Source organism: Durotheca rogersii (genome assembly GCF_024521655.1).
Source record: "Durotheca rogersii strain YMJ 92031201 chromosome Unknown GGS23scaffold_27, whole genome shotgun sequence".
Taxonomy (NCBI): domain Eukaryota; kingdom Fungi; phylum Ascomycota; class Sordariomycetes; order Xylariales; family Xylariaceae; genus Durotheca; species Durotheca rogersii.
Window position 1 is genome coordinate 345,371 of NW_026251258.1, and position 25,763 is coordinate 371,133.

The 25,763-nt window shown below is 50.7% G+C and overlaps 8 protein-coding genes across 8 annotated transcripts; 3 read left to right on the plus strand and 5 right to left on the minus strand.

Moving 5' to 3' along the window:
* Window positions 1-115: 115 nt before the first annotated feature.
* On the minus strand, window positions 116-2,874 carry GGS23DRAFT_583354 (uncharacterized protein). The gene is made up of 4 exons (XM_051517276.1): window positions 2,679-2,874; window positions 1,774-2,573; window positions 1,355-1,711; window positions 116-1,279 (listed from the first exon to the last, which is right to left on the minus strand). The coding sequence occupies exons 2-4, from the start codon at window positions 2,296-2,298 to the stop codon at window positions 605-607; spliced, it is 1,557 nt and encodes a 518-aa protein (XP_051368695.1). The 5' UTR covers window positions 2,299-2,573; window positions 2,679-2,874; the 3' UTR covers window positions 116-604.
* Window positions 2,875-4,557: 1,683 nt separating this feature from the next.
* GGS23DRAFT_583358 (uncharacterized protein) lies at window positions 4,558-5,093 on the plus strand. The gene has a single exon (XM_051517277.1). The coding sequence runs from the start codon at window positions 4,586-4,588 to the stop codon at window positions 5,015-5,017; it is 432 nt and encodes a 143-aa protein (XP_051368696.1). The 5' UTR covers window positions 4,558-4,585; the 3' UTR covers window positions 5,018-5,093.
* A 286-nt stretch (window positions 5,094-5,379) lies between these two features.
* On the minus strand, window positions 5,380-6,685 carry GGS23DRAFT_257694 (taurine catabolism dioxygenase). Its single transcript, XM_051512324.1, has 3 exons — window positions 6,318-6,685; window positions 6,078-6,220; window positions 5,380-6,002 (listed from the first exon to the last, which is right to left on the minus strand). The coding sequence occupies exons 1-3, from the start codon at window positions 6,582-6,584 to the stop codon at window positions 5,393-5,395; spliced, it is 1,020 nt and encodes a 339-aa protein (XP_051368697.1). The 5' UTR covers window positions 6,585-6,685; the 3' UTR covers window positions 5,380-5,392.
* A 464-nt stretch (window positions 6,686-7,149) lies between these two features.
* GGS23DRAFT_257697 (major facilitator superfamily domain-containing protein) lies at window positions 7,150-9,124 on the plus strand. The gene has a single exon (XM_051512325.1). It carries the CDS (start codon window positions 7,357-7,359, stop codon window positions 8,860-8,862), a length of 1,506 nt encoding a protein of 501 aa, XP_051368698.1. The 5' UTR covers window positions 7,150-7,356; the 3' UTR covers window positions 8,863-9,124.
* A 184-nt stretch (window positions 9,125-9,308) lies between these two features.
* GGS23DRAFT_599918 (uncharacterized protein) lies at window positions 9,309-9,987 on the minus strand (the record flags this gene model as incomplete). The annotated part of the gene is made up of 2 exons (XM_051518987.1): window positions 9,309-9,818; window positions 9,850-9,987. The coding sequence occupies 2 exons, from the start codon at window positions 9,985-9,987 to the stop codon at window positions 9,309-9,311; spliced, it is 648 nt and encodes a 215-aa protein (XP_051368699.1).
* A 735-nt stretch (window positions 9,988-10,722) lies between these two features.
* GGS23DRAFT_257682 (glutaredoxin) lies at window positions 10,723-11,978 on the minus strand. Its single transcript, XM_051512323.1, has 2 exons — window positions 11,284-11,978; window positions 10,723-11,227 (listed from the first exon to the last, which is right to left on the minus strand). The coding sequence occupies exons 1-2, from the start codon at window positions 11,789-11,791 to the stop codon at window positions 10,902-10,904; spliced, it is 834 nt and encodes a 277-aa protein (XP_051368700.1). The 5' UTR covers window positions 11,792-11,978; the 3' UTR covers window positions 10,723-10,901.
* Window positions 11,979-13,180: 1,202 nt separating this feature from the next.
* Window positions 13,181-13,985, minus strand: GGS23DRAFT_257738 (uncharacterized protein). The gene has a single exon (XM_051512326.1). The coding sequence runs from the start codon at window positions 13,703-13,705 to the stop codon at window positions 13,214-13,216; it is 492 nt and encodes a 163-aa protein (XP_051368701.1). The 5' UTR covers window positions 13,706-13,985; the 3' UTR covers window positions 13,181-13,213.
* Window positions 13,986-14,838: 853 nt separating this feature from the next.
* On the plus strand, window positions 14,839-16,620 carry GGS23DRAFT_257775 (uncharacterized protein). Its single transcript, XM_051512327.1, has 2 exons — window positions 14,839-15,255; window positions 15,340-16,620. The coding sequence occupies exons 1-2, from the start codon at window positions 15,169-15,171 to the stop codon at window positions 16,468-16,470; spliced, it is 1,218 nt and encodes a 405-aa protein (XP_051368702.1). The 5' UTR covers window positions 14,839-15,168; the 3' UTR covers window positions 16,471-16,620.
* The last annotated feature ends 9,143 nt before the right edge of the window (window positions 16,621-25,763 follow it).

Here is a 25,763-nt window from a genome sequence, read left to right on the forward strand (position 1 = left end):
TCTCGAGTTTGTCGTACTATGCTCGGAAAAAAAGGGGGAGGGGAGGAGAGGATCTCGTACCTCCACCCAAGCCCTCGGCACCCCCGGTTCGCCAAGTCGTCAAGCTTTTTATTCGGTTCTCTCTCTACGTCTGCCACGACAACGACACAACCCCATGAAAGTGTGATTGTTCGTAGAAGGTCGAATTAATACCGGCCTTGCTATATATCCAACTCGTAGTAGTAGCAAATAGACCCCACTGGCTTACGCGTCTCCCATGTAACCCGACATGGTGTCTTGCTTACTCTACATACCTACATACTAGGTAGGTACATAGACCTGTCACCTCCTAATCAAGCTCTTTTACCTTGGCAGGGACCAAAATAAAACAACCAAGGGCCCTTGTCTCAGTATACCTACATATTCGTGATCTAGTTCGGTTCGGTTGATCGTCGGCCAGAGTGAAGAAACAGAGGGAGCAACACTATGTAGCCTCTCACATACCTAACCCCAATGCAGAACACGAGGACACCGCTAATGACACGGCCCTCAGCGCTCGGCGAGCCAAGCCCAGAAAGTCTACTTAACACCCGCCTTCCAGACCCGAACGCATGCGTTGGCCTATCTAGACGGCCATGACGCTCTGCCCGCCGTCGGTGGTGATGCGGCCCCTGACTCTGACGTGCAGGACGTGATGGGCGAGCCGCCTGTGGGTGACTAGGGAGCCGCCTCCGGGGACGCTCCGGGTGTCGAGGCCGACGATGGCGCTGGGGGCGAAGACGAGGGCCTCGCCGGTGGCAAGGCTGACGATGCGGGCGAAGAGCTCGAGGATGGGGCTGTCGGAGGCGACGACCATGCCGCGGAGGCCGTCGGCCTCGGTCGCGGGGGCGAGCGGGGCGCCGCCGTCGGCGTCGTCGAGCTGGCCGGCGACCTTGGTCATGGTGGAGATGCCGGCGAGGTGCTTGGTCAGGACGTGGAGCCAGTCGGGGGAGGTGAAGCGGTGGACGACGGTGACGCTGCACAGGTCCAGCAGCTTCGGCGAGATGGTCGGCTCCTGCGTCGAGATGACGACGCGCGCGCCCAGGTGCCGCTGCAGCCGGATCGCCGACAGCAGGTTGTTCGTCAGCGTCGCGCACTCCGCCGACTCCCCCATGTACTTGTGCGCCTCGTCCAGCGCGATCACCCGCCCCAGCGACGAGTCCTGCTCCAGGAATATCGACAGGCACACGTTGAACAGCGAGCACGCCATCGCGGCCGTGACGCACGGGCACGACAGGTCGATGATGGTCAGCGAACTCGCCTGCGCCAGCGTTAGTCGGTTGCCGACACGTAAGAGTCAGGCCAACGGCGTGATCGGCACGGATACACTACTTACGCGCGGCGTCCAGTCCGTACCAGTGCACCCCCACGTGCTATACGAAGTGTTGGACTGCGTTTCACTAGGAACCATAAAGCTCTCCAGCATATCGAGTCGCTGATTCAGCGGCCGTATTTGACCCGGAAGCAAATCCTCACCGGCTAGAAGGCTGGTGAACTCTCTATACTTGAAACCAGATCCGGTGCTCTGCTGGGCGATCCGCATCTCTCTGAGAATGCGCTGTATGACTTGGAAATACAAGGGGGAGCCTTGGTCGTCGAATGCCATGAGGTCAAGCATTCGCTTCGTGTTGAGATGCGACTCTTTCAGACGCAGTTCCTCCACATCCACATTCGGGAGGCGGCCATAGCACTTCTAGTTTAGGTCAGAATACATATGCAAATCGAGGCATTCGGGTTTGCGACGAGGAATGTTACCTTCATAGTGCCAATATTTGTTGGCGAACACAGCACTCGGACTTTAACGCTGGGGTTGGAGGCTAGATAGGCCGCCTCGCAGGGGCTAGCCATGGTGTCAGAAACGAAGGTATCGTAGTGAAATACGATGCCAGTGAGAGGCTTCGAAAGCGAACCCAGCTCAGAAGACTGAATTAGACAGTTCTCGAGGATACATGATAGTGTATGGCTTTTCCCCGAGCCTTGGCTTCCGCAGATGAAAACACTAGATGGTGCCGAGACATTGTGGAATATTCTCGGATCCGTTGCCTTCTGCCGCAACCCATCGGAGTCACCAGCGAAGAGGGCATATTGCGAAAAAGATCGCGCAGAGGATTCGGCTGCGAGCTTTTTGGCGTGTGCCAAGACCGGGTACGTGAAGAGAGGTGCGGAGGTGATTTCGTTGAGCTCGTTCTTTTCCGGGAGACGTTCTAGAAGACGGAGCTGGGTCTTTAGCATGGTTTCCAGCCCCTGGTCCGAATCGATGTCTGCGGCCTGTATGCCCATCTCAACGGTGCAAGTTGATTTCTCAGGTTCGGATACGCCAAGCAGAGGAACTAGTAGATCGGCGCGTTAAAAAGACTGGTAGCGACAGCGGTTGGTCGATCCTTGCAACTCGCAGTCTACGATTCTGGTTGGCGTCGGCTTGGTATTTGGCTCTCGTATTTGCACCGGTCTGCAGATATATACTCTTGAGTATCCTATAAAGTAGGGCTGCCAACCAACCAGTAATAACCAGGCGTGTCTTGCTGCCGTTCGGATGACAAGACAAAGGTGGCGCCCTAAACCGTTGTGTCAGCTTTATTTATACTGAGCCTGGGCTGGTGTTTGGTATTGCGAAGCCTCCTAGATACTTCTCTTTTGGATCCCTTCGGGTGACGACTTACAGAGCAACTGTAAACACCAGACGGCTCGTTCTGAAGGACCTTGCCTGGCCGCTGCGTTTTCATATTTGTGTATGTGTTGGCGATAAACAGTGTTGTTCGGCTGCCTGCGTGGGCGGGGGGATGCGTCGACAACACTCGAGGTAGAAGGGGCTTGGGTTGGCATAGCACCGGCTTACCAACGCGTGGCTTTTCCCTCTGAGCTGATTGCATCATGACATACGCTCCCCCAACCCGGTATACTTCGAAAGGAGCAAACGGCGAGATATGTATGTCGAGGACAGGAAAATATTTTGCGGTAGTTTTTAATTGAAATACGCTCGGTGAGGAGGATTGATACACATTTCTAACCAAAGCGGTGTTGTGTATTGATTAAAATATCGGTAGTAACTACCTCTATTAACACCAGAAGTTTCTGTGTACCAGGACATAGGTAGAGGCGGTCCCTCCAACCCTACATATCAACAAGGAAGCGCATAATGCGACAACCGATGTGATATTATACAGGGCGATTATGTCTATTGTTGCATCCGTAATCATGTTTCTTTCGCCTAGCTAGAGTTCTTTGGTTGCTAACCTTCATCTCGCTTTTCGTACGCCGTCGACTCAGCGGGACAACGATGTAGGTACCTACGGGAGGGCAATGTTCAAAACAGAAAACACCAAGGCCTGCACTTCGCCTAGGAAGATGTACCCCGAGACTTGCATGCTCCCCCCCTGAGGGACGGAGTATGCGTAGTGAATGGAATTATTGGTAATTGATTCGTCACGTTTACGTTCGCCTATTTACGATTTTGTTAGCTCACGAAGAACCTGGGAGCTGAGCTGCCAAACACTGTTTTTCATGTGGCCTCCCGCGGCGGCATGGCTCGTCCCGAGCAGGTCCCGCGCCGTTTACAAGGAGACCTGCGCAGAGAGGGTACAGGAAGCTCATGGAACTTGCACGGAATTCAAATACCTACCTCTGGCGGTCGCAAGAGAAGAGGAATTCTAACCAGGCAAGTTGCGATTTGTTTATAGGTAGGTAGATATGTGCATTCACGAAGCTCCCCACATCAGGATATTACGGGATAATACAGGGGTTGACGGATGTACCCAATGCTGCAACCAATACAGATGTTTCACGAGGCGCTGCAGACCTGTTGCCAGTACCTAAAGTGTACCTAGAGGAGTGTACCTACGTGCCCCGGAAAACCTCCTAACCACACTACGCTTCAGCACTCACAAAGACAGCTTCATCAGCACAGCCGGGACCTTAGGTACCTAATTTAAACAACCAATACCTCGGTACCTATATACCTATTTCAATGCATGAAAAGACAGTTTCACCCATCGCATCACGAAGGTCTCTGATATTCTTTCTCACGACGCGAAGGGATAAACACGGCTAAAACCACCGTTTCGCAGCTGGGATCTCAGAGCAACCAAACGGAGCAACACGCGTGTCAGCCCGTCGCCGCTTCATTCGTACACGTAGATAGGATCCCGTTGCCGAAAGCTGGTGCGTATGAGCAGGTTACTCCCTGTCCAGCGGCACCTCGTCGGAGCCGGAGGTAATTCCACAGCCGTGCCCCTCTTGACCTTTTCGAGCCGGTGGGGAAACGGGTACTACCCAACCTGCAATCTTCTGACTTGCTTGGCCCCTCAATCAGGACAGCGAATAGGACAGCCGATCAGCCGCGACCTCTCCAGGGCTCTTTTTCGCTCCCGGGGGTCTGTCAATTCATATCCTTATTCCAATCATATCATGAGCATCAACTGGCGCTCGTGAGACCCGGTCGTAAGCCCAGCCCTCCTGCCTCAATCTGCCCTATCAGCCCTTCCAATTCCTTCCCGTCCCTTCCAGCGAGACCTGTCGGTAATGGGGCCCTTCATGATGTAGCCACGTGAGGGAATACGAGCAGTGCCTGATGTACGTCCTTCCGAACCGCCCCAGGCTCGCGTCGTGGGGCCTGGTGCGCTGGGTCCTCGCCACCACAATCTACGCGCCTCACCCGTGCCGGCGAGCACCAGGCTCCCACACCGTTCAGGACGGCCGAGTTCGCTGGGTGTATAAGTGCCCGGTCCATCCGAGGATTTCCGCCCTCGACAAGCCCCCGAACACCGCCACAGCCGCCCCTCCCCGCGCGTCCCTCCCTCCTCGACGCAAGTCCGCCAAGCGCCGTCCGCGCAGCCATCGCGGCATCCACTCCCCCCACTTCGTCCGCCTCGCCGGCGGCTGGGGCAACGCCGCGCTGCGCGCGGCCGAGGGCGAGTCCCCGTTCCTCTGCGCTTCTGCGCTCGCTAGACTAACCTGGCTTCACGCAGCGGACGAGCGAGGCTCGCTTACGGACGCAAAGTAGGCGGGCCAGCCGGCCAAGGGATTTGCCTCCGACACGACAAGTTATGTGAGGGGTTGGTGCTTGGGAGAGACCGTTCCGGGGGGGGGGGGGGGTTTCATGGGGGGGCAACTCGCAGGCTGAGACACAAGACATAATGACCGTAACCAACGCTTATATTCAAATATCTAGTAAATCGCAGTGCCTACTTTCACACATTCCGTTTCACACTGCGCACGCGTCTGAGTGCTGTGGAATACCTACGTCCACGTGGCGATGTTCCTGCACGCCGCTAGATATTTATTAATACCTACCTCTACTCTGCTCGGGGTGAGACTACGCGCTCCCCCTTCCCCTCCCCTCCCCTCCCCCCGTTCCCTATGCACCCCGTACCTGCCCTTACGCGTCGATGCGATGCGCCTCGGGGAACGCGGGCTCGGGGCGGACGCCGTACGGGATCATGCGGACCATGTGGCGGCGCTCGCCGTCGGGGAAGTCGGGGACGGCGGAGTGGGCGACGGAGCGCTGGTCCCAGACGACGACCGAGCCCTTCTCCCAGCGGACGCGGCAGCTGAAGTCGAGGCTGGCGACGTGGCGGTGGAGGAAGGCGAGCAGGGCGTCGGACTCCTCGGGCAGGAAGCCGTCGACGCGGCGCGCCATCGTCGGGTTCACGAACAGTGCCGGCCGCCCCGTCACCGGCTGCCGGATCACCAGCGGGTGCGTCGTCCTCACCGCCTCGCGCCGCGCCCGCTCCGCCCCCACCCGCGCCACCTCCCCCACCGACGCCGACGTGTGCTCCAGCCGCAGCCCCGCCAGCGTCCTCCGGAACCCCGGTGATAGTGCCGCGTACGCAGCCGTCAGCGACGTGAACGCCGTGTCCCCGCCCCCCGACGCCGGGCTCTCCAGCACCCAGAAGAACGTCGTCGACGGCACGTTCGGCGTGAACGTCTGGTCCACGTGCCACAGGTCGTACGACGTGTGCGGCCCCAGCAGCGTCCTCAGGTTGCCCCTGCGCTCCGTCGTTAGCGAGCCTGCCCGCCGCCTCCGCCTCCTCCGTGCTCGTGTCTGCCGCGGGTGGACTTACGCGGTCTCGTCGGCGTAGACGACGTGGAACTCCGGGCCGGTCCCGGCCGGGTACCCCATGGTCGGGTGCTTGTGGAGGGGCCCATAGTAGTTCACGATGTCGCGCTGCCTGTCGAATCCGATGTCCGCGAAGTCTTGGTCTCTCTGCACGCGCACTTCTCGTCAGGGAGGGTTTCCGCGAGTGCGTTTTTTCTTTTTTTTTTTAAAAAAAAAAAAAACTTTTCTTTCTGTGAGAACTCACAAACACCAAAACGCCCCTCTCGGCGGCCAGCAGGGCGACCTCGTCGAGGCCCGCCGGGGAGAGCTGGCTGATTTGAACGTTGTGGATTTCTGTCCCGACTCTGGGCGTGATGTCCTTCAGCTGCGCGCCGGCCTTGCGAAGGACCGGCTTGAGGGGGTCTGCCCGGCTGCCAGGCTCTTCGGCCTCGAAGTACGGGACGTCCAAAGTCGGCGCATACCCGTCCGGTCGGGTTGGGAGATAGGCTGGATACAACGGTGCAGGTGACATCTTGGCGCAGGATACTCTCTGGTTGGTTCAATCGTTGGGGGGGTATGGTGTGCTCGGTACGCTGGTGACCAGGCCTATATAAATGCGAATAGACCCTCCGATCCAGGGAAGCGTAGGCGGGGCGGCGAGGTCCCCCCCTCGCATCCGGTATCGTGCCATCATCGTTGCGGCTGGCCGGAGACGCGAGCCTACAATGGCAAAGTTAGCCGTCGCTTTGGGCCGAGGCTTGCGAGCTCCACGAAACATCAGGACGCCGGCGGGTCGTCAATGGAAGCCGACGAGGGTCCGATGCCATCACGACATCAGCATGGGCGATGGCGGCATCGCCACGCCGGCTTGGCGTAACGAGATAAGATGAAGAACACAACATTACTATCCTGTCCAATTACCAGCGACAGACATAGGATGGAGAAGCGTGACAGATAACCCGATGGAGGAGAAGCCGGAGATTCACACAGTGACGAATGTTCCCCTCTCCAGCCACCGCCCTCCGGAAGACCTTCCGATCACCTGTTGATGCCATAATTATAGCTTTGATTTCGCCATAGGTCCGGGGTGAAACACTAGAAACCTTTGTTCATGCGCTACTCAGCTGCAAAAGGAAAACAGGGAAAAACTTTTCCGAGATGGATCTCTCGACAGAGTAGCAGGACGATGTATTTATGACTACCTCGCTCCTTGCAGACATGGCTTTCCATTGCCTAGACACGGGCCATTCCTGAGTCTCTCGTCAAGGAGGAGCTGCCTGCGATTTAGAAACCACGCTGCCGCGATGTCGTCTTCTCCCCGTGACAGAAGCAAAGACCGCGCCGAGATCCAGCAGACGGAAGTGCCTCCGACGTCATGGCTGGCGAAAGTCCATCCCTACTTCAAGGACCCGGAGCGCGTCGTCGTCCTTAAGCTCGATGTCCTCCTCCTGACCTGGGCCTTTATCGCCGGCCTCCTGAAGGACATGGACCAGTCCGCGACGACGCAGGCCTACGTGTCCGGCATGAAGGAATCCCTTTCGCTCTACGGCAACGAGCTGGTCGAATTCACCACCTATTTCTCCATCGGCTACGCGCTCTTCATCGTCCCCGCCCAGATGATCCAGACCCGAGTCCGCCCGTCCATCTTCCTACCCGTCTGCGAGATCATCTGGGGTGCGCTGACCCTGGTGACGTACAAGGCGCCCGATGCGAAGAGCATCTACGCGCTGAGATTCTTCCTGGGCGTTTTCGAGTCGACGTCCTGGCCCGGCCTCGTCAGCCTGATTTTCAACTGGTACACGCCGAAGGAGCTGGGTAAGCGGCTGGCCATCTTCGGCGTCAGCGGCGTGGCTGGGAATATGTTTTTGGGCATCCTGCAGGCTGCCTTGTACCGGAACCTCAACGGAGTCAACGGTCTGGAGGGCTGGCAGTGGCTGTTCATCGTCTCGGGCATCATCACAATGGTGTGGGGAGCCGTGGGATTCCTCCTCATTCCCGACTCTCCTAAGATTACCCGAGCCTTGTACCTGAGCTCCGTCGAGCGTGACTTAGCACGCTCGAGACTGAACGAGGTGGGCGTGACCTCATCGGAGTTGATCCCCTTCCAGCGTCTGGTAGCGAAGCTCCGGTTGCTGGTCAAGAGTCCCCTGACGTACCTATTCCTGGCGGCTTATCTTCAGTTCGCGTGGTCGCAACGCGCCAACTCCTATTTCCTCCTGTACCTTAAAGGCGTCACCGATTCGAGCGGCCAGCCGCTTTATTCGACATACACTGTGAATCTCATCCCCCTCGGCGGCTACGGGATTTCGATTGTCTGCAACATCGGCTTAAACGCACTAAGCGACTGGAAGGGCTGGCGATGGCAGGTCTCGTGCGGCGCCGCCGCCTTACAGTTGGTAGCGACCTCGGTTCTGTCTGGGTGGCCAAGCTCGCACCCTGCAATCATGACATTCTACTTCCTCACTTTTGCTACCTCGGCTTGGGGATACGCGTTGGTCGCGTGGCTTGCGGAGATCCTTCGCAAGGAACCCGAAGCCCGATCGATCACCGTGGCAATTGCTGTCACACTAACCTATGTCGGACATGCCACGATTCCGCTGCGTGCGTGGAGGGTTGCCGACTCCCCCAGGTATCCGATTGGGTTCCCGTTGTCCGCAGCATTCTGCGTGGGTAGCATAGCGATGATATTGGGGATACGCTTCTACGTTAACAAGTATCCGGATATCTTGGATTGGGGATTGGACCGGGAAGCCGGTCGAGATGCTGCTGTTGAGGAATCATCGGACTTCGACCAACCAGGAAGAAAATAAAATAGGATACTGGAATGTGTACTGCGAAGTACCATCGTCCGTTGCCAACTTGCTGAGAAGTCTCTTGTCACATAATGTAAACACCTACTTAGCAAATGAAGGGTGTCAGATGCTTGAATTGTCTATTCCGGAATTCAACCAGCTTCATTCTCACCGTTGTCGGCGTGTTATCGTCCTCTTCGTCGTTGCTGGTTGAAGAAATAGTTTTGCTTCGATTCCGTTGTGTCAGCCTGTTGGCCCCAGGAAACCGTAGACACGACGTAGCGGGATAGGTAGATACAGCGCGTACTGGTACTGCTCGGTTCGGACATTTTCGGGGTGTATGACTGGGAGAGACGTTAAGGGCAACGCGAGTGGTATCTCTATTAATCGGGCAAATTAGCTATTAGAGTATCAGATGCTATCGCTTTTCCAAAAGCTGTAACGAGCGGCCATGGCGTTCCCAGTCATATCACAGCCGCAAGGACGAGCAAAGACGCCACCAAGCCTGGGATCAGACCTAGCCCCGCATAGCCCGTCGCCGCCATGCTCGTCTGCACCGGTGGCGTCGGGGAGCTGTCGCTGGCGCCGTTGCTGCTACCCGCGGCCGTCGCGTCTGAATTCGGCGAGGGGCTGTCGGTTGCCGACGGCGGGGCTGTACTAGATGACACTACAGAAGCCGCGGGCGGAATGGCCGCGGCCTCGGCCGTCGCATTGCTCGAAGCATCGGAAGTAGAAGTCGTGGGAGCTGAAGGAGTTGAGGAGGATGAGCTCGAAGTGGTGGCGGTAGGCCTGTCCAGGCGGTCCTTACCACCCTTCCTGCCCTCGAAGCCCCAGCACAGGAACGCGACGGCCTTGAAGTCGCCGAGCGCGACGCAGCGGTCGGCGCTGGTCCCCCACTCGCTCGCCCACTCCTTAACGTCGTACGATCGCATCAGGTTCTTGCACGCCCCGTCTGCGTACACGTTGAACACGGGCTGTTGCGTGCCGTCAGAGCACCACGGCCACTCGTTGAGCCGCAGCGAGCCGCAGCGAGCCGAAGGCGTCGAGGTACGGCGGCGACGCGTTGTCGTCGCCGCACACATCCGGCCCGAGGATGAAGCTGTTCACGTACACCGGGTCGGCGCATCCGGCGTCCGCGAACATCGTCAGGTTCGCCAGCCTCGGCAGGTCGAATTCCTCAGCGTCGCCCCCCCGCGTGACTACCGGCGGCGTTGGACGCGAGCCAGAGAACGAATGTGAGGACGGTCGTGGCCCTCATGGTGCTTGCTGGGGATCGACGATGACGGATTGACTGGAAAATTAAACTAAACACGTAAATGGGTCGTGCCTATCCGCAATACAGTTAGAGAGATAAAAAGGAGAGAAATGTATGCGCAGGCAGAACGAATGAGATGCTCGTTGGAAAAGGGACGACGATGTTGAGGCGTGAAAAAATGTATTGACAGGGGCATCACCTATTCCCTGTAGTTAGGCAGCCAATGCACGCTTGAGCGCAATTCTGCTCAGACGCCGGAGCTCTTCTCGTCGAGTAGCCTCGATTGCTGCATGGTATTCTTATACACAGACGGGCTGCCTAAGCACGTATTTAAGAGGTAGTGAGTCTTAAGAGTCTCTCTGTTTTGTATGTGGTATGAAGGAACTTCGCTGGTCATCGCGTTCTTAGGTATATTTTCCGAATTACGATTAAAAAGCCATGCCATCGCGTGACGAACGGAGACTTGTCGCTTATTTTAAACCCTTTCCTCGAGGCTTACCAGCTCGACCTTCGCAGTGCCGTGTCCGCACACCACTGTGCGCGGGGGTTGACACGTAATTATACAGTTAAGACCTCCAGGGGCATTCCAGTCCACGCCCCGTAACATCCCAGACCACGCCTTGGGCCCAGATCCAGACTGTAGCAAGCTTCAATATCCACATGGGAACACATAGCAAGGAACCAACTCCCCAACGCCATACATGCAGTTGATAACGGCCGTTCACGTCATCGCGGTCCACGTCCATGTGTACAAGCTAGTCGATTCGCCCGATAGTACCTGTCGATATCGATTTTCCTTTGGTCAGCCTTGCCTTTCTTTGGCGTTGCCGACGAAGCGCTCTTTCATAGATAATCGCTTCCCTCCCATCGACTTGAACTTGTCGATGAGGGTCTTCCTTGCGTCTAATTCGGCGATCTCGTCACTGCCGCCAACGCTCTTGCCGTTGACCATGATGTTAGGGACGGTGCCACGTCCAGTGATGACGCCCAGTCTAGCTTGCAGCTGTTTGCCCAAGGGATGTTCATCGAGCTCGATGACGTGAGGGGGGGGATCGATCAAGTATTTTTCGAGCAGGACACCCTTGGCTCGTTTCGAGTAAGGGCAGAACGTCTTCGAGAAGATGACAACTTTGCAAGAGAGATTAGCGTCATCGTAGATCTACGGCATAGCGTGTGGAGTTTACCTGGAGACTTCTTGAGGATATCGTTGAGTGTCACCTCGATTTCGTGGTCCTCCTCTGATTCTCCCTCTTCCTTCTCCGGTCCCTCTGAGCCGCCTTTAACCTTATCCTTTGTCTGGCCACCGGCAGAGCTTCCGACACCGATGACATCGCTCGGCGCATCGGGCTTCAAGGGTGCCTTGGAGTTGGCTAAGTCTTTCGCCTTCTTCTCGGCCGCCCGTAGCCGCTCGGCCATCTCCCTTGCCAGCTGCTCGTCATCCTCGTCGACGGAACCATCCCCATCCTTATCTCTTACTGTCGACTCGACGGTGGTGGCGCCAGTGCCGCCGATTATGACTTGGTCGCGATCTTTCTGATGGTTCAGGCCATTCATCGTCCTACCAAAGAAGTCTTGGACAGTTCGATTGTCGTGGGGGATTGTGGATCGCATCTGAGACGTGAAGAATAAGGTGGTGATGACAACTGCCAGCACCACCGTCATGAGGAAGCGGACTCTTCTAGGGGAAGGCATGATGGGATTGGGGAGGATAGCGGAATGTAAAATTATGTGGAACGAATAGAGCAGAGGTGAGTTCCCAGAAAGGGATTATGCATATGGTTGGGACACTCGGATAGAGTAGGACAGCGAGGGCGGCTATTAATGGAGGACGGTACGCCGGCGGGTGTCGTAGTGATCTGGGCGAGGCGTCTATCGGGACGGCTGGTTGGATCACGCCCCGGTATCGTGGTAGAGAAAACGGTATCGACAAGGAGCGCGGTAGATGCCAGCCGACCGATAGTCAGCTGGTGAGCAGGCCACCCACGCTGGATCGGGTGAAGAAGGGTTGGAATTCGGGCACAGGCGCGGAGAGCGAGAGACAGGGAGAGAGACGAAGCTAGACAACTTTAGTGTGGGATTTCAAACCCAGAGGCAGCGAAGATTTGACGGTTGGCAGGGCTGAAATGGCGATCTGGCAGAGACGGAGTAGAGGCGAGACGGTTTTTGGGTTTTAGGCGGCTAAATGCGACGCTCGGCGCATACAGAGCGCATACAGACAGGACGCGCACACGTACGATCCAGTACAAGGCACACGTAGGTAGGCATGTACAGAGAGACAGCCTCGCAGGCCCGGCAGCACCGTAAGTAAGTAGGTATCCAGGGATAGACGGGATGGACGGAAGTGGCTGGAGGGGGAAGTTGGAGGGAGGGAGAGCCAAAAAAGAAGAAAAAGGCAGAAAAAGAGGGATGTTGAGTTGTGGACGGAGTTGCCAGCCAAACAAGGAGGAACGGTCAATTGAAGGAGGGTCGATCGCGGTAAGCCATAGACTCGCGGAAGCAATCGTCAAGGTGCTGCCGGCGATAGGGAGATGCGTATGGGCCCATACGGGACTGGAGGAGGAGTTGGGGAGGGCAATAAATTGAGGAATGACGAAGATGATGGTTGTCGGCGTTGATGGCTTGATGAGACCCGTCGTCGAGGTACCACTTCGGCTAGCAATATCCGCATCTCCCTGCTAATATATAGCTCTAGGTAGGTACCCACGCTGAGGTGCCTTATCCATATGTGCGTGCATACATCAGGTACCCGCTACCAGGTACCTCCGTGGCGAGCACGCATAGATCCAGGTACTGCTTTCGGTCCGCAGGTACCTCCTCCCAGCACACTACCTCTCACTCAGGTACCTACGATAATGTAGGCACATACCTCCTTAGGCGCCTCCTACATTATGTAGAATGCCTATCGCCCATAGTAACCCAATTCTAGCAAGACCTGAATGTCTTTTACCTTGTGTATATACCTTGCTCACAGTTCCCCTCGCGATCCGCGGTGCGTACCCATGGCCGCCGATCCGCGGCTTCGTTTCTTTCTTGGATGCGATATGGTAGAGCCTTGCCCTGCCCCCCGTTACCAGAACCTTGCGAAGGGATCTCGTTACCAGCTGTCGTAACGAGTTATAAACAAGCATGCCTGCCTACGGGACATCCATGTGCCAGATATGCAATGCAATGGAGATAAATACGGAAGACGCTTACCCGATCCCACCTAGCCTTGGCCAGGACAGCTGAGAGGAAATACTGGGAATGCTGGGAATACCACGTTGACAACTTGGAAGATGCTCGATCGTCTTCCAGTTTGGCCCCTGGAGATCCTGCAGGGGGACAATTTCCCTCCTGGCCTAGCGCCCCATCGGCTCTCCTCCTTATGTAATGCCGATCTGGGGTAAATCGGATAGATGGGGGGAAAGGAGAGAGAGGTCCAACCTGGATTCCTTTCCCGTCCCCTTCCTTCTCGCTTCCTTCTTCACATCGTTTCCCTTCTCCCATCTCCCTCCCTCTCCAACCCAGAACACGAGGACAGAACATGAGAGCCGGGAGCGCAAGACCAGAGGGCTCGAAAACAAAGCTACGACCCCGTGTGACTGACGAAAACTTCCTGAAGACCATGAGGTTGCCGGCGCCCTGCTCTAATCCCCCGCTCGGAAAGCCGCACCCAGATGCGGGTTACGCGAAGCAATCGTGCCACGCGAACATGCGTCGACGTCGATAGACAGCGGACACGGATGATAAGGGGAAGTCGAAGGCCAGCCGCGACTACGCGCAGCGAACTTGACGACTCCAATCACTCATCTGCGTATGACAAGCCGACGCGTTCGGATGATCCGACCTGTGCTCGAGATAATACCTCCCCCGCGACATACCTACCCGTCGCGTAACCCGATGACAGTAGGAGCTGTGATTACACAGCGAGCGAAGAGGCGCTGAAAGTATCCAGGCGGCACGCGCCACCTGGGCCGATCCTATCCTATTTTCTCCATTCCCACGAGAGTGACAGGGGCAAGTACAGCTAAATAGGGGCTGCATGTCAAGGGTGACCACCATCTCACATCTTGCCCGAGCGCAACGGCTCCATACAATGTGAAGACTTGGGTACGGGCATGTCACGCACACGCGCTACGCATCCACTATAGCTTCCCAGGCGCCCGAGACGCGGGTTCCCTAGGAAATGCTCCCTCTGCCGAGCGGCGCAATTCGATCCCAACGCCCTAGGCAACGATCCGATCTGGGATCTGCCGGCTCGCCCGTGGCAGTTTTCTTACCGCCACCGACACATAACTGTATACGTGACATGGCCATGGTAGCTGTTCCCGAGCCTCCTTTACCCCTGATCTGGTTCCGCCAGGGGGGCTGCTGAGAGGCAGCGAGGTGACGATGACTAATCACAGAATCTCATCTGGTTGGCAGGTAGGGGTACTATTGATGCCATCCCGTTGCCATCACCACTTTGGGTACTTGGCCATGTTGCGCAACAACCCATTGTCGGTGTCTGCTTGCGCCAAGGAACATCGATAGATAATACAGTAAGGAGACTCTGCCTGGCTACCTAGCAGTAAGCACTGACCTTGATGGCTCTTTTGTCAATCGCCTCGCTGAAAGAGCAGAGATGGCCAGGGCGGGCAGCCATCAAGGTGCGCACCAGTCAAGCGCGGCCTCTGCGCCTGTTCTGGCCGACTCATAAGACGTCCATCGCGGCCTTCTCCTTCTTCCTTCAACCTTTCATGCTGTGGATTCGACTACTCGTTGCCCAACTCCAGTTGGTGCTTTTAACAGCATAACTACCTAGGTAGGTATTAGCTGTTTACTACACCATACTGGCCCGCCGGTTCTTCCATTGTCCCACCCCCCACGGCGATCTGCCAAGGACATACAAATACACTTAGACCCTCGATACATTTCTCGGCTTCTTTATTGGTTCGACCAGGCATATTTCTCCCTGGCCGTTGGGCAACTCATCCTCTGTCCCATCTGGCGGACCTTTGTTTTAATCCCCGATTCCATCGTCGACCATCTCCTTCTCGCCAGCTCGTTGCCCCACACTCAAACCTCTCTCTTCATGACACCATAGCGATATGGATACTTTCCCGCCAGAAGTCATTCTAGCTGTCGTGGAGCGGATGGACATCCGTTCGACGAGAAATCTGAGGGCAACAAACAGGGTAAGATCCCCCACCAAAAGGGTTATCGGCCTGTAGCCCTTCTGTTCTCCCTTACATCAACACGATGGCTGACTCTCGGCACAGAGAATGCACAAGATAATCAGCTCGTACGAGTACTCCATCTGCCGGGCCCGCATAGCAAGCTTCACGCTGCCGCCAGCGGGCGACGTGCTGTCGTCAGAGTACAGGCTGCGGCGGCCGCTGCGCTACGGTACGTTCGAGATGGTGGAGGAGCTGGAGCGGCGGGAGCGCCAGTGCGACGACGTGCTTGGCGACGCCGCCCGGTTCGTTAACTTCACCACGCCGCCGGGCCTCGGGCCGCTCGACCTGGCGCAGCAGGCGCGGATGCGCGCTCTCCTCCGCCAGGGTCTCATGCGGTGCAACCAGCTCGCCGACATCGCCGCAAATCCACCGTGCGCTGCCGCTGCGCCCAAGTGGTACCGCCTGCTCGGCATCGGCTTCTACGAGGACGCGATGGCCAGCCGGCTCTCTCCCTCGCCGTCCTCCTCGTACTACTCCCCCGCCGGCTTCCGCGACGTCGACCCGTACACGAACTACCCCGCGCGGCCGCTCCAGCGGGCCTACATCCGCAGCCTGCCACTGCTAGACCTCGCCATCCTGTACGTCTGCGTTAACGCCATGGGCCTCGGGTACCTCAGCCGCGCCGGGGCCGCGGTGGTGACGGACCCCGAGGTGTACGAGCGCGCGATGGTTTTCGAGGAGTGCGTGCTCCGGCACGGGACGTGGTTCGCGCGTGCGGCGGTGTGCGGGGCGGGAAGCGACGGGGCGGAGGAGGGCGAGGGTGCGAAGGCGGCGGACGCTCGGTGGAAAACGATGGCGCAGCACATTCAAGATCTGGGGATGGTGGAGCTAGAGAACTACGAACACGGCGTCGAGGGCACGCTGCCGGCGCTTAAGTCGGGGCTGCTGCAGCGTTTCAAGGAGCTGGAGGACCTCCGCCACCTCCACCAGAGGAACCACCACCGTGACGGCGATGGCGATGATGAGAAGAACGATTACGGCGTCCCCGATGGCGAGGATGGCGGGCAGGCCGAGGACGAGGGATGGGCCAGCCGCTTTGGTGTCCCTTATATATTCCAATTGTATCGCGACATGGTGTGCGGCCCCGACGGAGGCAAGGAGGCGGAGGACATGAATGAGGACGAGTACGAGCCGATACCGACGCTTGTGAGGGTCGACGAGGTGATGGAGTAGTACGATTGTTCATCGGCACGAGAACCCGGTCCTGGGCCGCGCAAGGAGTACGGAGTTGGAATATGGCCAAGAGGAGGCTGGAAGGCTCAGATGACCGGACGATTGCAGTGTCGCGAGATTCTTTCATGGACTAGGGATCCGCATCATGGTTTGAGGGGAGCATATATATCTGACCTGTGCTAGGGGGCTTTTATGGCTCTCGCGCCGCGTTTATCGTCTTTATCGTTGTGGCCTTGATCCGTCCCCCCCCATTACGGGGGCTGTAGACGCGTCGTGTTTTAAGAGCTGTCTTTGTCCAGCATGTACAGAATTCCAATATCCCCAGCGGTACTAGAGTATGCCTGCCTGTATCGCGTGTTGGCATCGCGTTCCTACTCTCCGCATTACGCAGTACAACGACGAGTAGGGGTTGTTGTGATTCGATATCCGCCCGGTGACTCGGTCTTCGTTTCAGCGGGAGGCGAAGCTGACGATTCAAGATCGCCATTTTCGATCTGCTCTGTTTGCGATTATATGCCCGACCGTAGATTACTCTGTTCGTATGTACTTTTCCTCTGCTTACCCTCACAGCCACCCCTAAACTCCGATGAGATGGGACGCACAGGGTGAGCGGGCATTCCTAAATTAGACCCCATCTAAGAGCTTGGGCAGCCCAGAATACCCTAAATGACTGCTGTACCAGTCTTCAACCAGCAATTCAATAGGGGAAATCGGGCTTTGCGATCATGGAGGACCCCGCTGCCGCAAGCTCTGGGTGACTGGTAGTTCCCCTGCACTTGGTCAACGAGTCGATTGCATGGCCAACTCAGGTACACAATCTGTACGAAACTCCGGGCGGTGAGCCGACCTGAGCAGCCCTGCCGCGTCAGAGCGGATGTGCGGTGGTAGGTAAGCGGCATACTGCCTAATGCGATCGATTACTGGCTGTGCCATACGGTTCCCCCTCCTCGAAATCTAATCCGACAACCTGGGCGATTCGAAAAGCGAGGTCAGACCATCGCTTACGGTTGTTCTATACTCCATAAAGAGCCCCCCCCCCCCGGCGCCCTTCTGGATCCCTGCATGTCGGCGACGGCTAGCCAGGGCGAGTGACTCACGCGGCGGGACGGCATCGGCTGAGGGAGTGGTAAGACTACGCGATGTTAGGGAATCTCTGACGTCTACGGTATACTATTAGTGCGTATCCGATAAAACGATTTTCGGAATTTCGGAATTTCGATTTCCCCCTCCTAAAAAATAAGGCTACTATTATAAGGCTATAATAAAAATTCTACCCCTCTTTTAAATTAAATTAAGCTTCTATTAAAGTATTAATATGGTTCGTCCGAGGTCTTCGATTAATAATTTTAAGCAGGAGATTATTAATCGCTAGTTAGTTAATAAATCGATTAATTTTATTTATACCTACTTAACTAGCTATATTAATATAATTCGTCGTATATTAAAAAGAAGATTAAAAGAATAAGAACTATATTAACGGCCTCGGACGATTATTACTAATGAAGTTATCTAATTAATTCGATACCTTATTTTTTATTATGGATATAAAGATACTTCTATTATACGAAACCTATATCGAGATAGCATTAAATTAAATCCGCGAGGATTATAGATTATACGACTAAAGCATGGTATAAAACGACGATACCGTACCGACGAAAAAAGGGATACTATATTATAATAAGCCCGAGAGTTTATCTAAAATTATACTACCTATAATACTTCGATAAAGAATTATAAACGGTTATACTTTTATAAGTTTATACGATCTTAAGCCGGTATCCTTATGGGAAAGAACCGTATTTATAGGATATATAAAGAACTATATCCCGACTAAGTTAATTACCGACGCTATACTAATTAAACCTTTCGTATAAACTTTAAGGTTCCCGGTTTAAATTAACTATGGTCCTTAGATAGCTATGCTATTACGGTTTTTAAGAGCTATTCGCTGGGTAAAAGCCGTATGTTAATGAACTAAAGCTAGACGAGGAGAAAAAGGAAGAAAGTATGCCCTATAGGCCGTACTCACGACAGCTAGCCTTATCCGCCGTAGGTACTAATTACGTACTAAGCCCTAGTACTAGCTAGGGCCTTACCATAGGCATAGCCTATTATATAAGGTCCCTTCCCGGAAAAAAAAAAAAAGTACGCCCTACCGCCCTTTTTCTTCGGCGTTTAGCCCTAATAATTTAACCCGTTTTCTTCGCGCCTTAGGATACGTACCGTATCCTTAGGTACTGCCTCCGTTCCCCGGGGTACGCTACTCGCTCCCCGGGTTACTACCTCCGCCGCTTAGGGTATTAATATATCCCTAGGGCTCCTTCCGTTCGTACGTTTCCCGGGGTATTAATGCCCCCCGGGTATAGCCTCCTTCCTTTCTTCCCCGGCGGTTATACTATATCCCGGGGTCTTCCCTTCCGCCGTTTCCTTCCCGGGGCCTTTCGTTTCCCGGGGTATTATACCGGGCGCCTCTAGCCCTCCGGCGTTCTTTCCCCGGGTCCTACTCTTCCCCGGGATCTCCTTTTCTTTTTCCTCCCTCCTTTTCTTCCGTAGGTCTCCCGGGTTTCTTCGCTTACTAGGTACGCCTTCCCGGTAGCTACTCCCTCCCGAAAGCCCTTCCTTTTTTTCCTAGGGTACTACCGGCGTTCCGGATACTATCTAGTCCCTTAGTATGCCATTTCCTTAGGGCCGCTATTTTCGTTTCCCGGGTTACGTTATCCGTTCCCCGGGCTGCTATCTTCGTTTCCCGGGGCGCTACTATTTCCCGGGGCTTTCTCTTTCTTCCTAAGGTATTATTACTCCCCTGGGGCTAGTTCCGATCCTCTTATTAAACCGTAAAGCTTTAAAGCCCCGCGTACGAAGTCGCTATCGGCGCCTATTAGGTCTAGCCTAGTTCCCGTAGCTACGGGATCGTCGGTTCGTTTGCCGCCGTTTAAAGATCTTCGTTTATTTTCCGCTAGGGGACGTACTAAAGTACGCCTCCGATTCGTTTAGAAACTATCGTTTATCGTTCGCTAACGGAGCTAAGGGCTCCGCCTAAGAGCGTACTAAGGCGCGCTTTTTCGTTTGCTATCGTTTAAAGGCTAGGGGCCTATCCTTCCGTTTAAAGGCTAAGAGCTTATCCGTACTACTAGCGGAGCCGCGAGGCTCCGCCGGAAGACGTATTAAGGTACGCCGTTCCTATTCGTTTAAAGACTATCGTTTATCGTATACCGCTAGCGGAGTCTAAAGGGCTCCGCCTAAAGGCGCGCGAGGGCGCGCCCTCCCGTCTACTACTAGCGCCGCTAGTACCCTTGTCGATGCTACCGAGAAACCGGTGGTTTCTCCGAAAACCGCTAGTACCTCTAGTACCCTTATTAAAGTACTATTATTCTAGCCGAAACCTTATCGTATTTCCTATTATTCTAACGCCGTTCCTTCTTTATATTACGCCTCGGGCGTTCTTAACTCGTCGACGAGCGCTATGCTTTAACGCTTTATTATCTTTCTCCGGAAAAAAATTTTCCGCCGTTTTTAGCCGTAAATTTCGTCGATTTCGTCGTTCTTTTATCTCGAAATTACCGTTTAAACTACGTTTTCTCGGGGCTATCGGTCGTTTCTTCGGTTATTTTATCGGTCCTCGTCCGTAGGCTACTACCGGCGCGTATATTTAAAAGCTAATACCGCCTTTCCGACTGCTAACTTAACCGGCGTAAACGCTAACATCGCCTTTCCTACTACTAATCCCGCGTATAAGATACTACTACTATCGTCGGTTCTCTTCGTAGGGGTTACCGGCGCGTATATCTAAAAACTAATACCGCCTTTCCGACTACTAGCTTAGTACCGCTTCTCTAAGGGCTATATCGCCGTTCCTACTACTAATTCCGCTCGCTTCGATGCTATTACTTCCGTAAAACGATAAAAGAAGGTTAGTTTAGCTTTTTATTACGGTTTTTAAAAGCTATTCGCTAGGTAAAAGCCGTATGTTAATAAACTAAAGCTAAACGAAGAGAAAAAGGAAGAAAGTATGCCCTATAAGCCGCACTTACGATAGCTAGCCTTATCCGCCGTAGGTACTGATCACGTACTAAGCCCTAGTACTAGCCAGGGCCCTATCATGGGTACAGCCTATTACATATGCTAAGTTAATAGACTTTAGATTTTAGGTATGCCTTCGTACGTATTAAATATATTTAACCTAACTTTAATTTTAAATATATATATATATAAATATATATTCTCGTCTTATTATTTAGATATATATTAAACGTTTTATAACTACGGTTATTAATATATTAAAGTAATACTTACGTACGATTATTACTAGCGAGGTTCGGCTATGCTTTACTCGCGCCGATTATAGTATCGAAATATTACTTTTTACCGGTACTTAAGCTACTTTAATTAAAGCTAGTAAAACTATAATCCCGTACGAAGATAAAGAAGGTATTTAGCGGTTTTATCGATAAGGAAATCGTTTATCTTTAATATATATATAGGGACCTAGTATTTATAATATTAAGATCGAGTCTTAGTTTCGGCGATTCCGTAAAGGTAGTACTAATAAATAAATTATAAGTTATATTTATATATTTCTTCGTCCGAAGCTAATATATACCTAGACATTTAAAATAGAATTTATTAATAATGGTTTATTTATCTCGTCCGACTTTATCGACCTTATTACGGTATATATAATCTATAGCCTAATACTTTAAAGAGAATTCGTAGAGTTTATTAAAGTATGAAATAGCTATTAAATTCGAACGCAGAAGAACCGATTATACGTACGACTAGGTATTCCATATAACCTCTATAATATAAATAAGGTTCCGAATTATAGAATCCTTATTAAATAAGGCTCGGCTACGTACGAAGCCGTATAGGTTATATATATACCTTTAAAGGATATCGAAATCGACGAATTTATAACGATAAAGATTATAGAATAATATAAAGCTATATTAAATGAATTAGGTTTCGATGGATAGCTTCGGACGAAGGAGGATATAATTCGGCTATATTTAAAAACCTATATCCGGCTTCGAGAACGCGTACGAGCCTATATATTATCTAGTATCGAACCTTATCTTTAACTTATTAAACCTCTTATAGGTAGTATAAAACTTTATATAAGTTAAAGTCTTTATTTATACGACTTCTCTAATAATAATTAAGTTTCTTTACTTTAATTACTTTAATAAAACCATCCATTATTTACGGACGATAATTTACGTAAAGATATAATACTATCGACTATTCTTTAGTAAGTTTCGTAAATATAGGATAAGGATATAAATAAAGAAAAGTTATAATTATACGAAGTAAAAATAATAAAAATAAATAAATGAAATACTTTAAGCCTCGTTTAACTATTAATACCCTTATAGGTTACTTTCTAGATATCCTACGAGTATTAAATACTAGACTATTATCGTACGTATACCTATTAAATATAAACTAAGGCATATCCTTCTACTTCTTCTTTTACTTCTCCTTTTACTTTTCCTTCTACTTTTTTCTTTATTTCTCTTTCTCCTTTTTCTTTTGCCTTTCCCGTACTTAGTTTTTATATTCCCGAGCTATATCTTCTATAAAGGGTATATCTAATTCGCTATTAAAGCTAAGGAATTATAGTCGGGATTTCTTAATTATACGAAGCGTCGGGATAGAATTTATTCTTAAACGTTTAAAATTAAATAAAGTAATTAACTTTCGAGTTAGGGATTCTTATCGTTATTACTATTAAAATACCTCGTCTTTAAATTCGTTTTTATATTTATCGTTCGCTTCGTCGCTTTATTCTTCGTCGCTTTATTCTCCGTCTTTAAATCCTTCTTTTTCGACGTACGAAAAGAATAATTCTATGAAATTCGTAGTAGTAATAGTAAATAATCGATTAGATTTTTCCATCTTAATCTTCATACCATTACTTACGGTAAAGGGTTATACGATAATAAAGTCTTCGTTAAATCGTTTTACCGTAGCTTCTCGTTTTATTTTAAGTACCGTACGACCGCTTTTAATCTCTAGAAAACGTAAGGGCGGGTAGAAGTAAAGAGCGATAGGAATTCGTTTATATTCTATCGATAGAAATAAAGCTATCGGCGGATAAAAGAAATCTCGGATCGTCCGAATAAAGCCGCTAGGAAATAAGAGGTCTATTAATCCTTTCTTAGTATAACTCCGAGCTAGTATAAATTTCCATTACTTTTTAAATACTTAAGGAATCGGTTCTTTATTTAAGTACGGTCGTATAAAGTATCGGACCTAATATTCTTTAGTTTAATCGGGGCTATCTCGAGAATAAAAGACGGGAAATTCGATAGATTCTAAATAGAAATATTAATATAAGATAATATAAGAATAAAAACTTTTTTTAATACGTACGAATAAATCGGACTTTAAACGTTTCGGGCTATCCGTATTTATTATTTTATATCTAGATAATCTAGATCTTTATCTTTAAAGAGATAATATATTTATTACTAAATCCTAATTTCCTATGTCTTTTCGCCGTTTTAGCGAGGTTTTATATAGACCTTCGTACGTTATTAGAAATATTCTTTATAAGATTCTATAATCGGTCGCGAGAATGCTATTAGCTTATCGGACGAGGTATAAGAAGACCTAAAAGCGAATTACTAGTCTATCGGTATTTCTAGATATTAATTATTTAGGTAGTAAACAGGAGCAGCGTGGGCACGCTGACGGAGGCACGAAACAAGGACTGCCCAACTGCCAACAACTGGCCCAGTGCCGATCAACTTAAGATCACAGCTGTAAACAGCTGTAATCGGTTGATCGGCCAGCTGAAAACGACAGCTGGGAAAGGAGACTGGAAAAGGACAAGGGAGGATGACTAGAAAGGCATGGCAAAAGGAGTGAATGGCTGTAGGTCCTGATATCTACATGTCTAAGTCTAGCTGATGAAAATATGAGTGCGTGACCCATATAAATACACATCGAAAAGGCTACGTGGCCTAGATCCACCGCACCACTACAGTAGCTATATTAAATTACGTACGATATAAAGAGGACGTAAATATATTCGAATTCGTATCTCTAAGTTTATTATTCTCGAAAGAATCGTATCTAAAGGAATCTTCGACTTTATTATTAATAATAATAAGGATAGGTTAATAATATCTATAGAATGAATACCTCGTTCCTTTAGATAATTAGCGGATTTAAGAATACGTACGAGGAGGCCGCTTATCTTAATAAAATTAAAGGCATATAACCTCTTAAATATATATTCGTATCGCATACGATAATCTATAAATAAGATATCGGTATATAAAGAGAAGAGGTATTTTTTAAATAAAAAATAAGGAAAAATGGAGTTTTACTTACGCCATATTAAGAAATAGGTATAGCGTAGAATTATCTATACTAAGCTACATTTATTCTAGAAACTTAAGATATACGAGAGCGGTAAGACTAGGTAGAAATATTTAGTAAATAATATAATAAAATTATCGTACGTATAGGGGCGAATCCTCGGGACCGCTATCTTATATAAAGTACTATATAGCGTAATTCCGGAACTTATAATAAGTATATAAGCTACTAAAGTAGCCGCGTAGCTTAATATAAACCGGGAACGGCTAATTATATCTATCTAAATATCGTACGACTTATTTATAATAAGTACGATATATTATTAAGACGGCTATACCTTTACTAATAATAAATAGAGCATTAATATAACTCGGCCGGTATAATAATACCTACGTTAGTATTAGCGATTATCGTACGATAATTATAAGGAAATTAGATAAGGCTAATATAAAACGCTATAGGTTATTATAATAAAACTATACTAACTCCTATCTCTTAATAAGTATAAAGATTAAAGAGAATCCGCCTAAGTACTAGTAGGAGCCGGCGGAGCGGGCTAATTATTCTTAGTTATCGTACGTATATTAAACATTAAATATTATAGTGGTGCGGTGGATCTAGGCCACGTAGCCTTTTCGATGTATATTTATATGGGTCGCGCATTCATATTTTCATTAGCCAGACTTAGACCTATAGATATCACGACCTATAGCTATTCACTCGTTTCTTGCCATGCCTTTCTAGCCTTCCTCGTCTTTGCCTTTCCAGTCTTCCTTTCCTAGCTGCCGTTTTCAGCTAGCCGATTAACCGATTATAGCTATTTACAGCTGTGATCTTGGTTAATCGGTACTAGGCCAGTTATTAGCAGTTAGATAGTCCTTGTTTCGTGCCTCCGTTAGCGTACCTACGCTACTCCTATTTAATAGCGACTACCTAGTAGCTCGTCCTTACCTTAGCCTTAGGAGCGACCTTTTAATCGACCGTTTTTTATAGTTAATAGGTTTAGGATACGACGATTAGGAGATTCCCTGTTTTTTAGTTAATTAGGAGTTATTTTCGTAGCTCTAGAGCCGTTTTCGTAGCTTTTAGTCTAAATTTTTAGGTTAGGATTAACAAGAGGGTAGATAACCATAGCGACCATTAATAACCTACGCCCTCCTATTAGCTTTTGATTAGCTTACTTAAAAGCTCGTTCGCCGATTAATAGGAATCCCTATTCTCGTTTCTTAGTTATTTCTTTTAAAGGAGCTATACCCGTTTTACCCGGTTTCGCCTTCGTTTTTTAATAATACCTAGATAGCCGTTTTTCTTAGTTAACCTAACTCCGTTACCGCTACTACCCCTTTTTTTTTATAACCTCGTACGCGTTTAAAGGTATCCGTTCTTTACCGATTAGTTTATTTTAATTATAAGAGGCTTACCGATAACTCCGATCGCCTTTATTTTATCCCTGCTAGCTAGTTACGATACCTAGGGAGGTTTCTCCTTCCTAACCGATAGGTGCCACGATGCCCTCATTTATCATACGAAGATACCGATAGACCTTATACCTATAAACCTAATCGGGGAACCTACCGATTAACGCGAGAGACCTATAAACGATACCGAAACGAACGAATTAAATAGGATATTAAATAAGATAGCCTAGAAAAAAAAAAAAAACAGTTACAAGTTATAGTTAAGAATAGTTATAGTATTACCTAGAGACCCTTCTTATCGCCCTTACCGATATATAATTAGTAGGAAGAGCCTAGAGAGCCCCTAAAACTACGTACAAGGGAGGGATCGAGGGTCAAGGGAAGCCCGGTAGATACTGCCGGACGAATAATAATTAGATACGAATTAAACGGAAATAGTCGGGCATAAATAGGATATATTAGTTAGTTTATAGGATTAGGATTAGTTAAAAGGATCGGCAAAGCTAATTATAAACGAGAAGGACGGGATTACGTTACATCGTATGG

Excerpts from the sequence above, each read along its gene's own strand:
- GGS23DRAFT_257775 (XM_051512327.1), top strand. The coding sequence starts at position 15,169 with ATGGATACTTTCCCGCCAGAAGTCATTCTAGCTGTCGTGGAGCGGATG. Across the intron at positions 15,256-15,339 it reads ATCTGAGGGCAACAAACAGG|AGAATGCACAAGATAATCAG; the intron begins GTAAGATCCCCC and ends CTCTCGGCACAG.
- GGS23DRAFT_257694 (XM_051512324.1), bottom strand. The coding sequence starts at position 6,584 with ATGTCACCTGCACCGTTGTATCCAGCCTATCTCCCAACCCGACCGGAC. Across the intron at positions 6,221-6,317 it reads AGAGGGGCGTTTTGGTGTTT|AGAGACCAAGACTTCGCGGA; the intron begins GTGAGTTCTCAC and ends GTGCGCGTGCAG. Across the intron at positions 6,003-6,077 it reads GTCTACGCCGACGAGACCGC|GGGCAACCTGAGGACGCTGC; the intron begins GTAAGTCCACCC and ends GACGGAGCGCAG.
- GGS23DRAFT_257697 (XM_051512325.1), top strand. The coding sequence starts at position 7,357 with ATGTCGTCTTCTCCCCGTGACAGAAGCAAAGACCGCGCCGAGATCCAG.
- GGS23DRAFT_583354 (XM_051517276.1), bottom strand. The coding sequence starts at position 2,298 with ATGGGCATACAGGCCGCAGACATCGATTCGGACCAGGGGCTGGAAACC. Across the intron at positions 1,712-1,773 it reads CAAATATTGGCACTATGAAG|AAGTGCTATGGCCGCCTCCC; the intron begins GTAACATTCCTC and ends GACCTAAACTAG. Across the intron at positions 1,280-1,354 it reads GTACGGACTGGACGCCGCGC|GCGAGTTCGCTGACCATCAT; the intron begins GTAAGTAGTGTA and ends ACGCTGGCGCAG.
- GGS23DRAFT_257738 (XM_051512326.1), bottom strand. The coding sequence starts at position 13,705 with ATGGTCTTCAGGAAGTTTTCGTCAGTCACACGGGGTCGTAGCTTTGTT.
- GGS23DRAFT_583358 (XM_051517277.1), top strand. The coding sequence starts at position 4,586 with ATGTACGTCCTTCCGAACCGCCCCAGGCTCGCGTCGTGGGGCCTGGTG.
- GGS23DRAFT_257682 (XM_051512323.1), bottom strand. The coding sequence starts at position 11,791 with ATGCCTTCCCCTAGAAGAGTCCGCTTCCTCATGACGGTGGTGCTGGCA. Across the intron at positions 11,228-11,283 it reads TATCCTCAAGAAGTCTCCAG|TTGTCATCTTCTCGAAGACG; the intron begins GTAAACTCCACA and ends TCTCTTGCAAAG.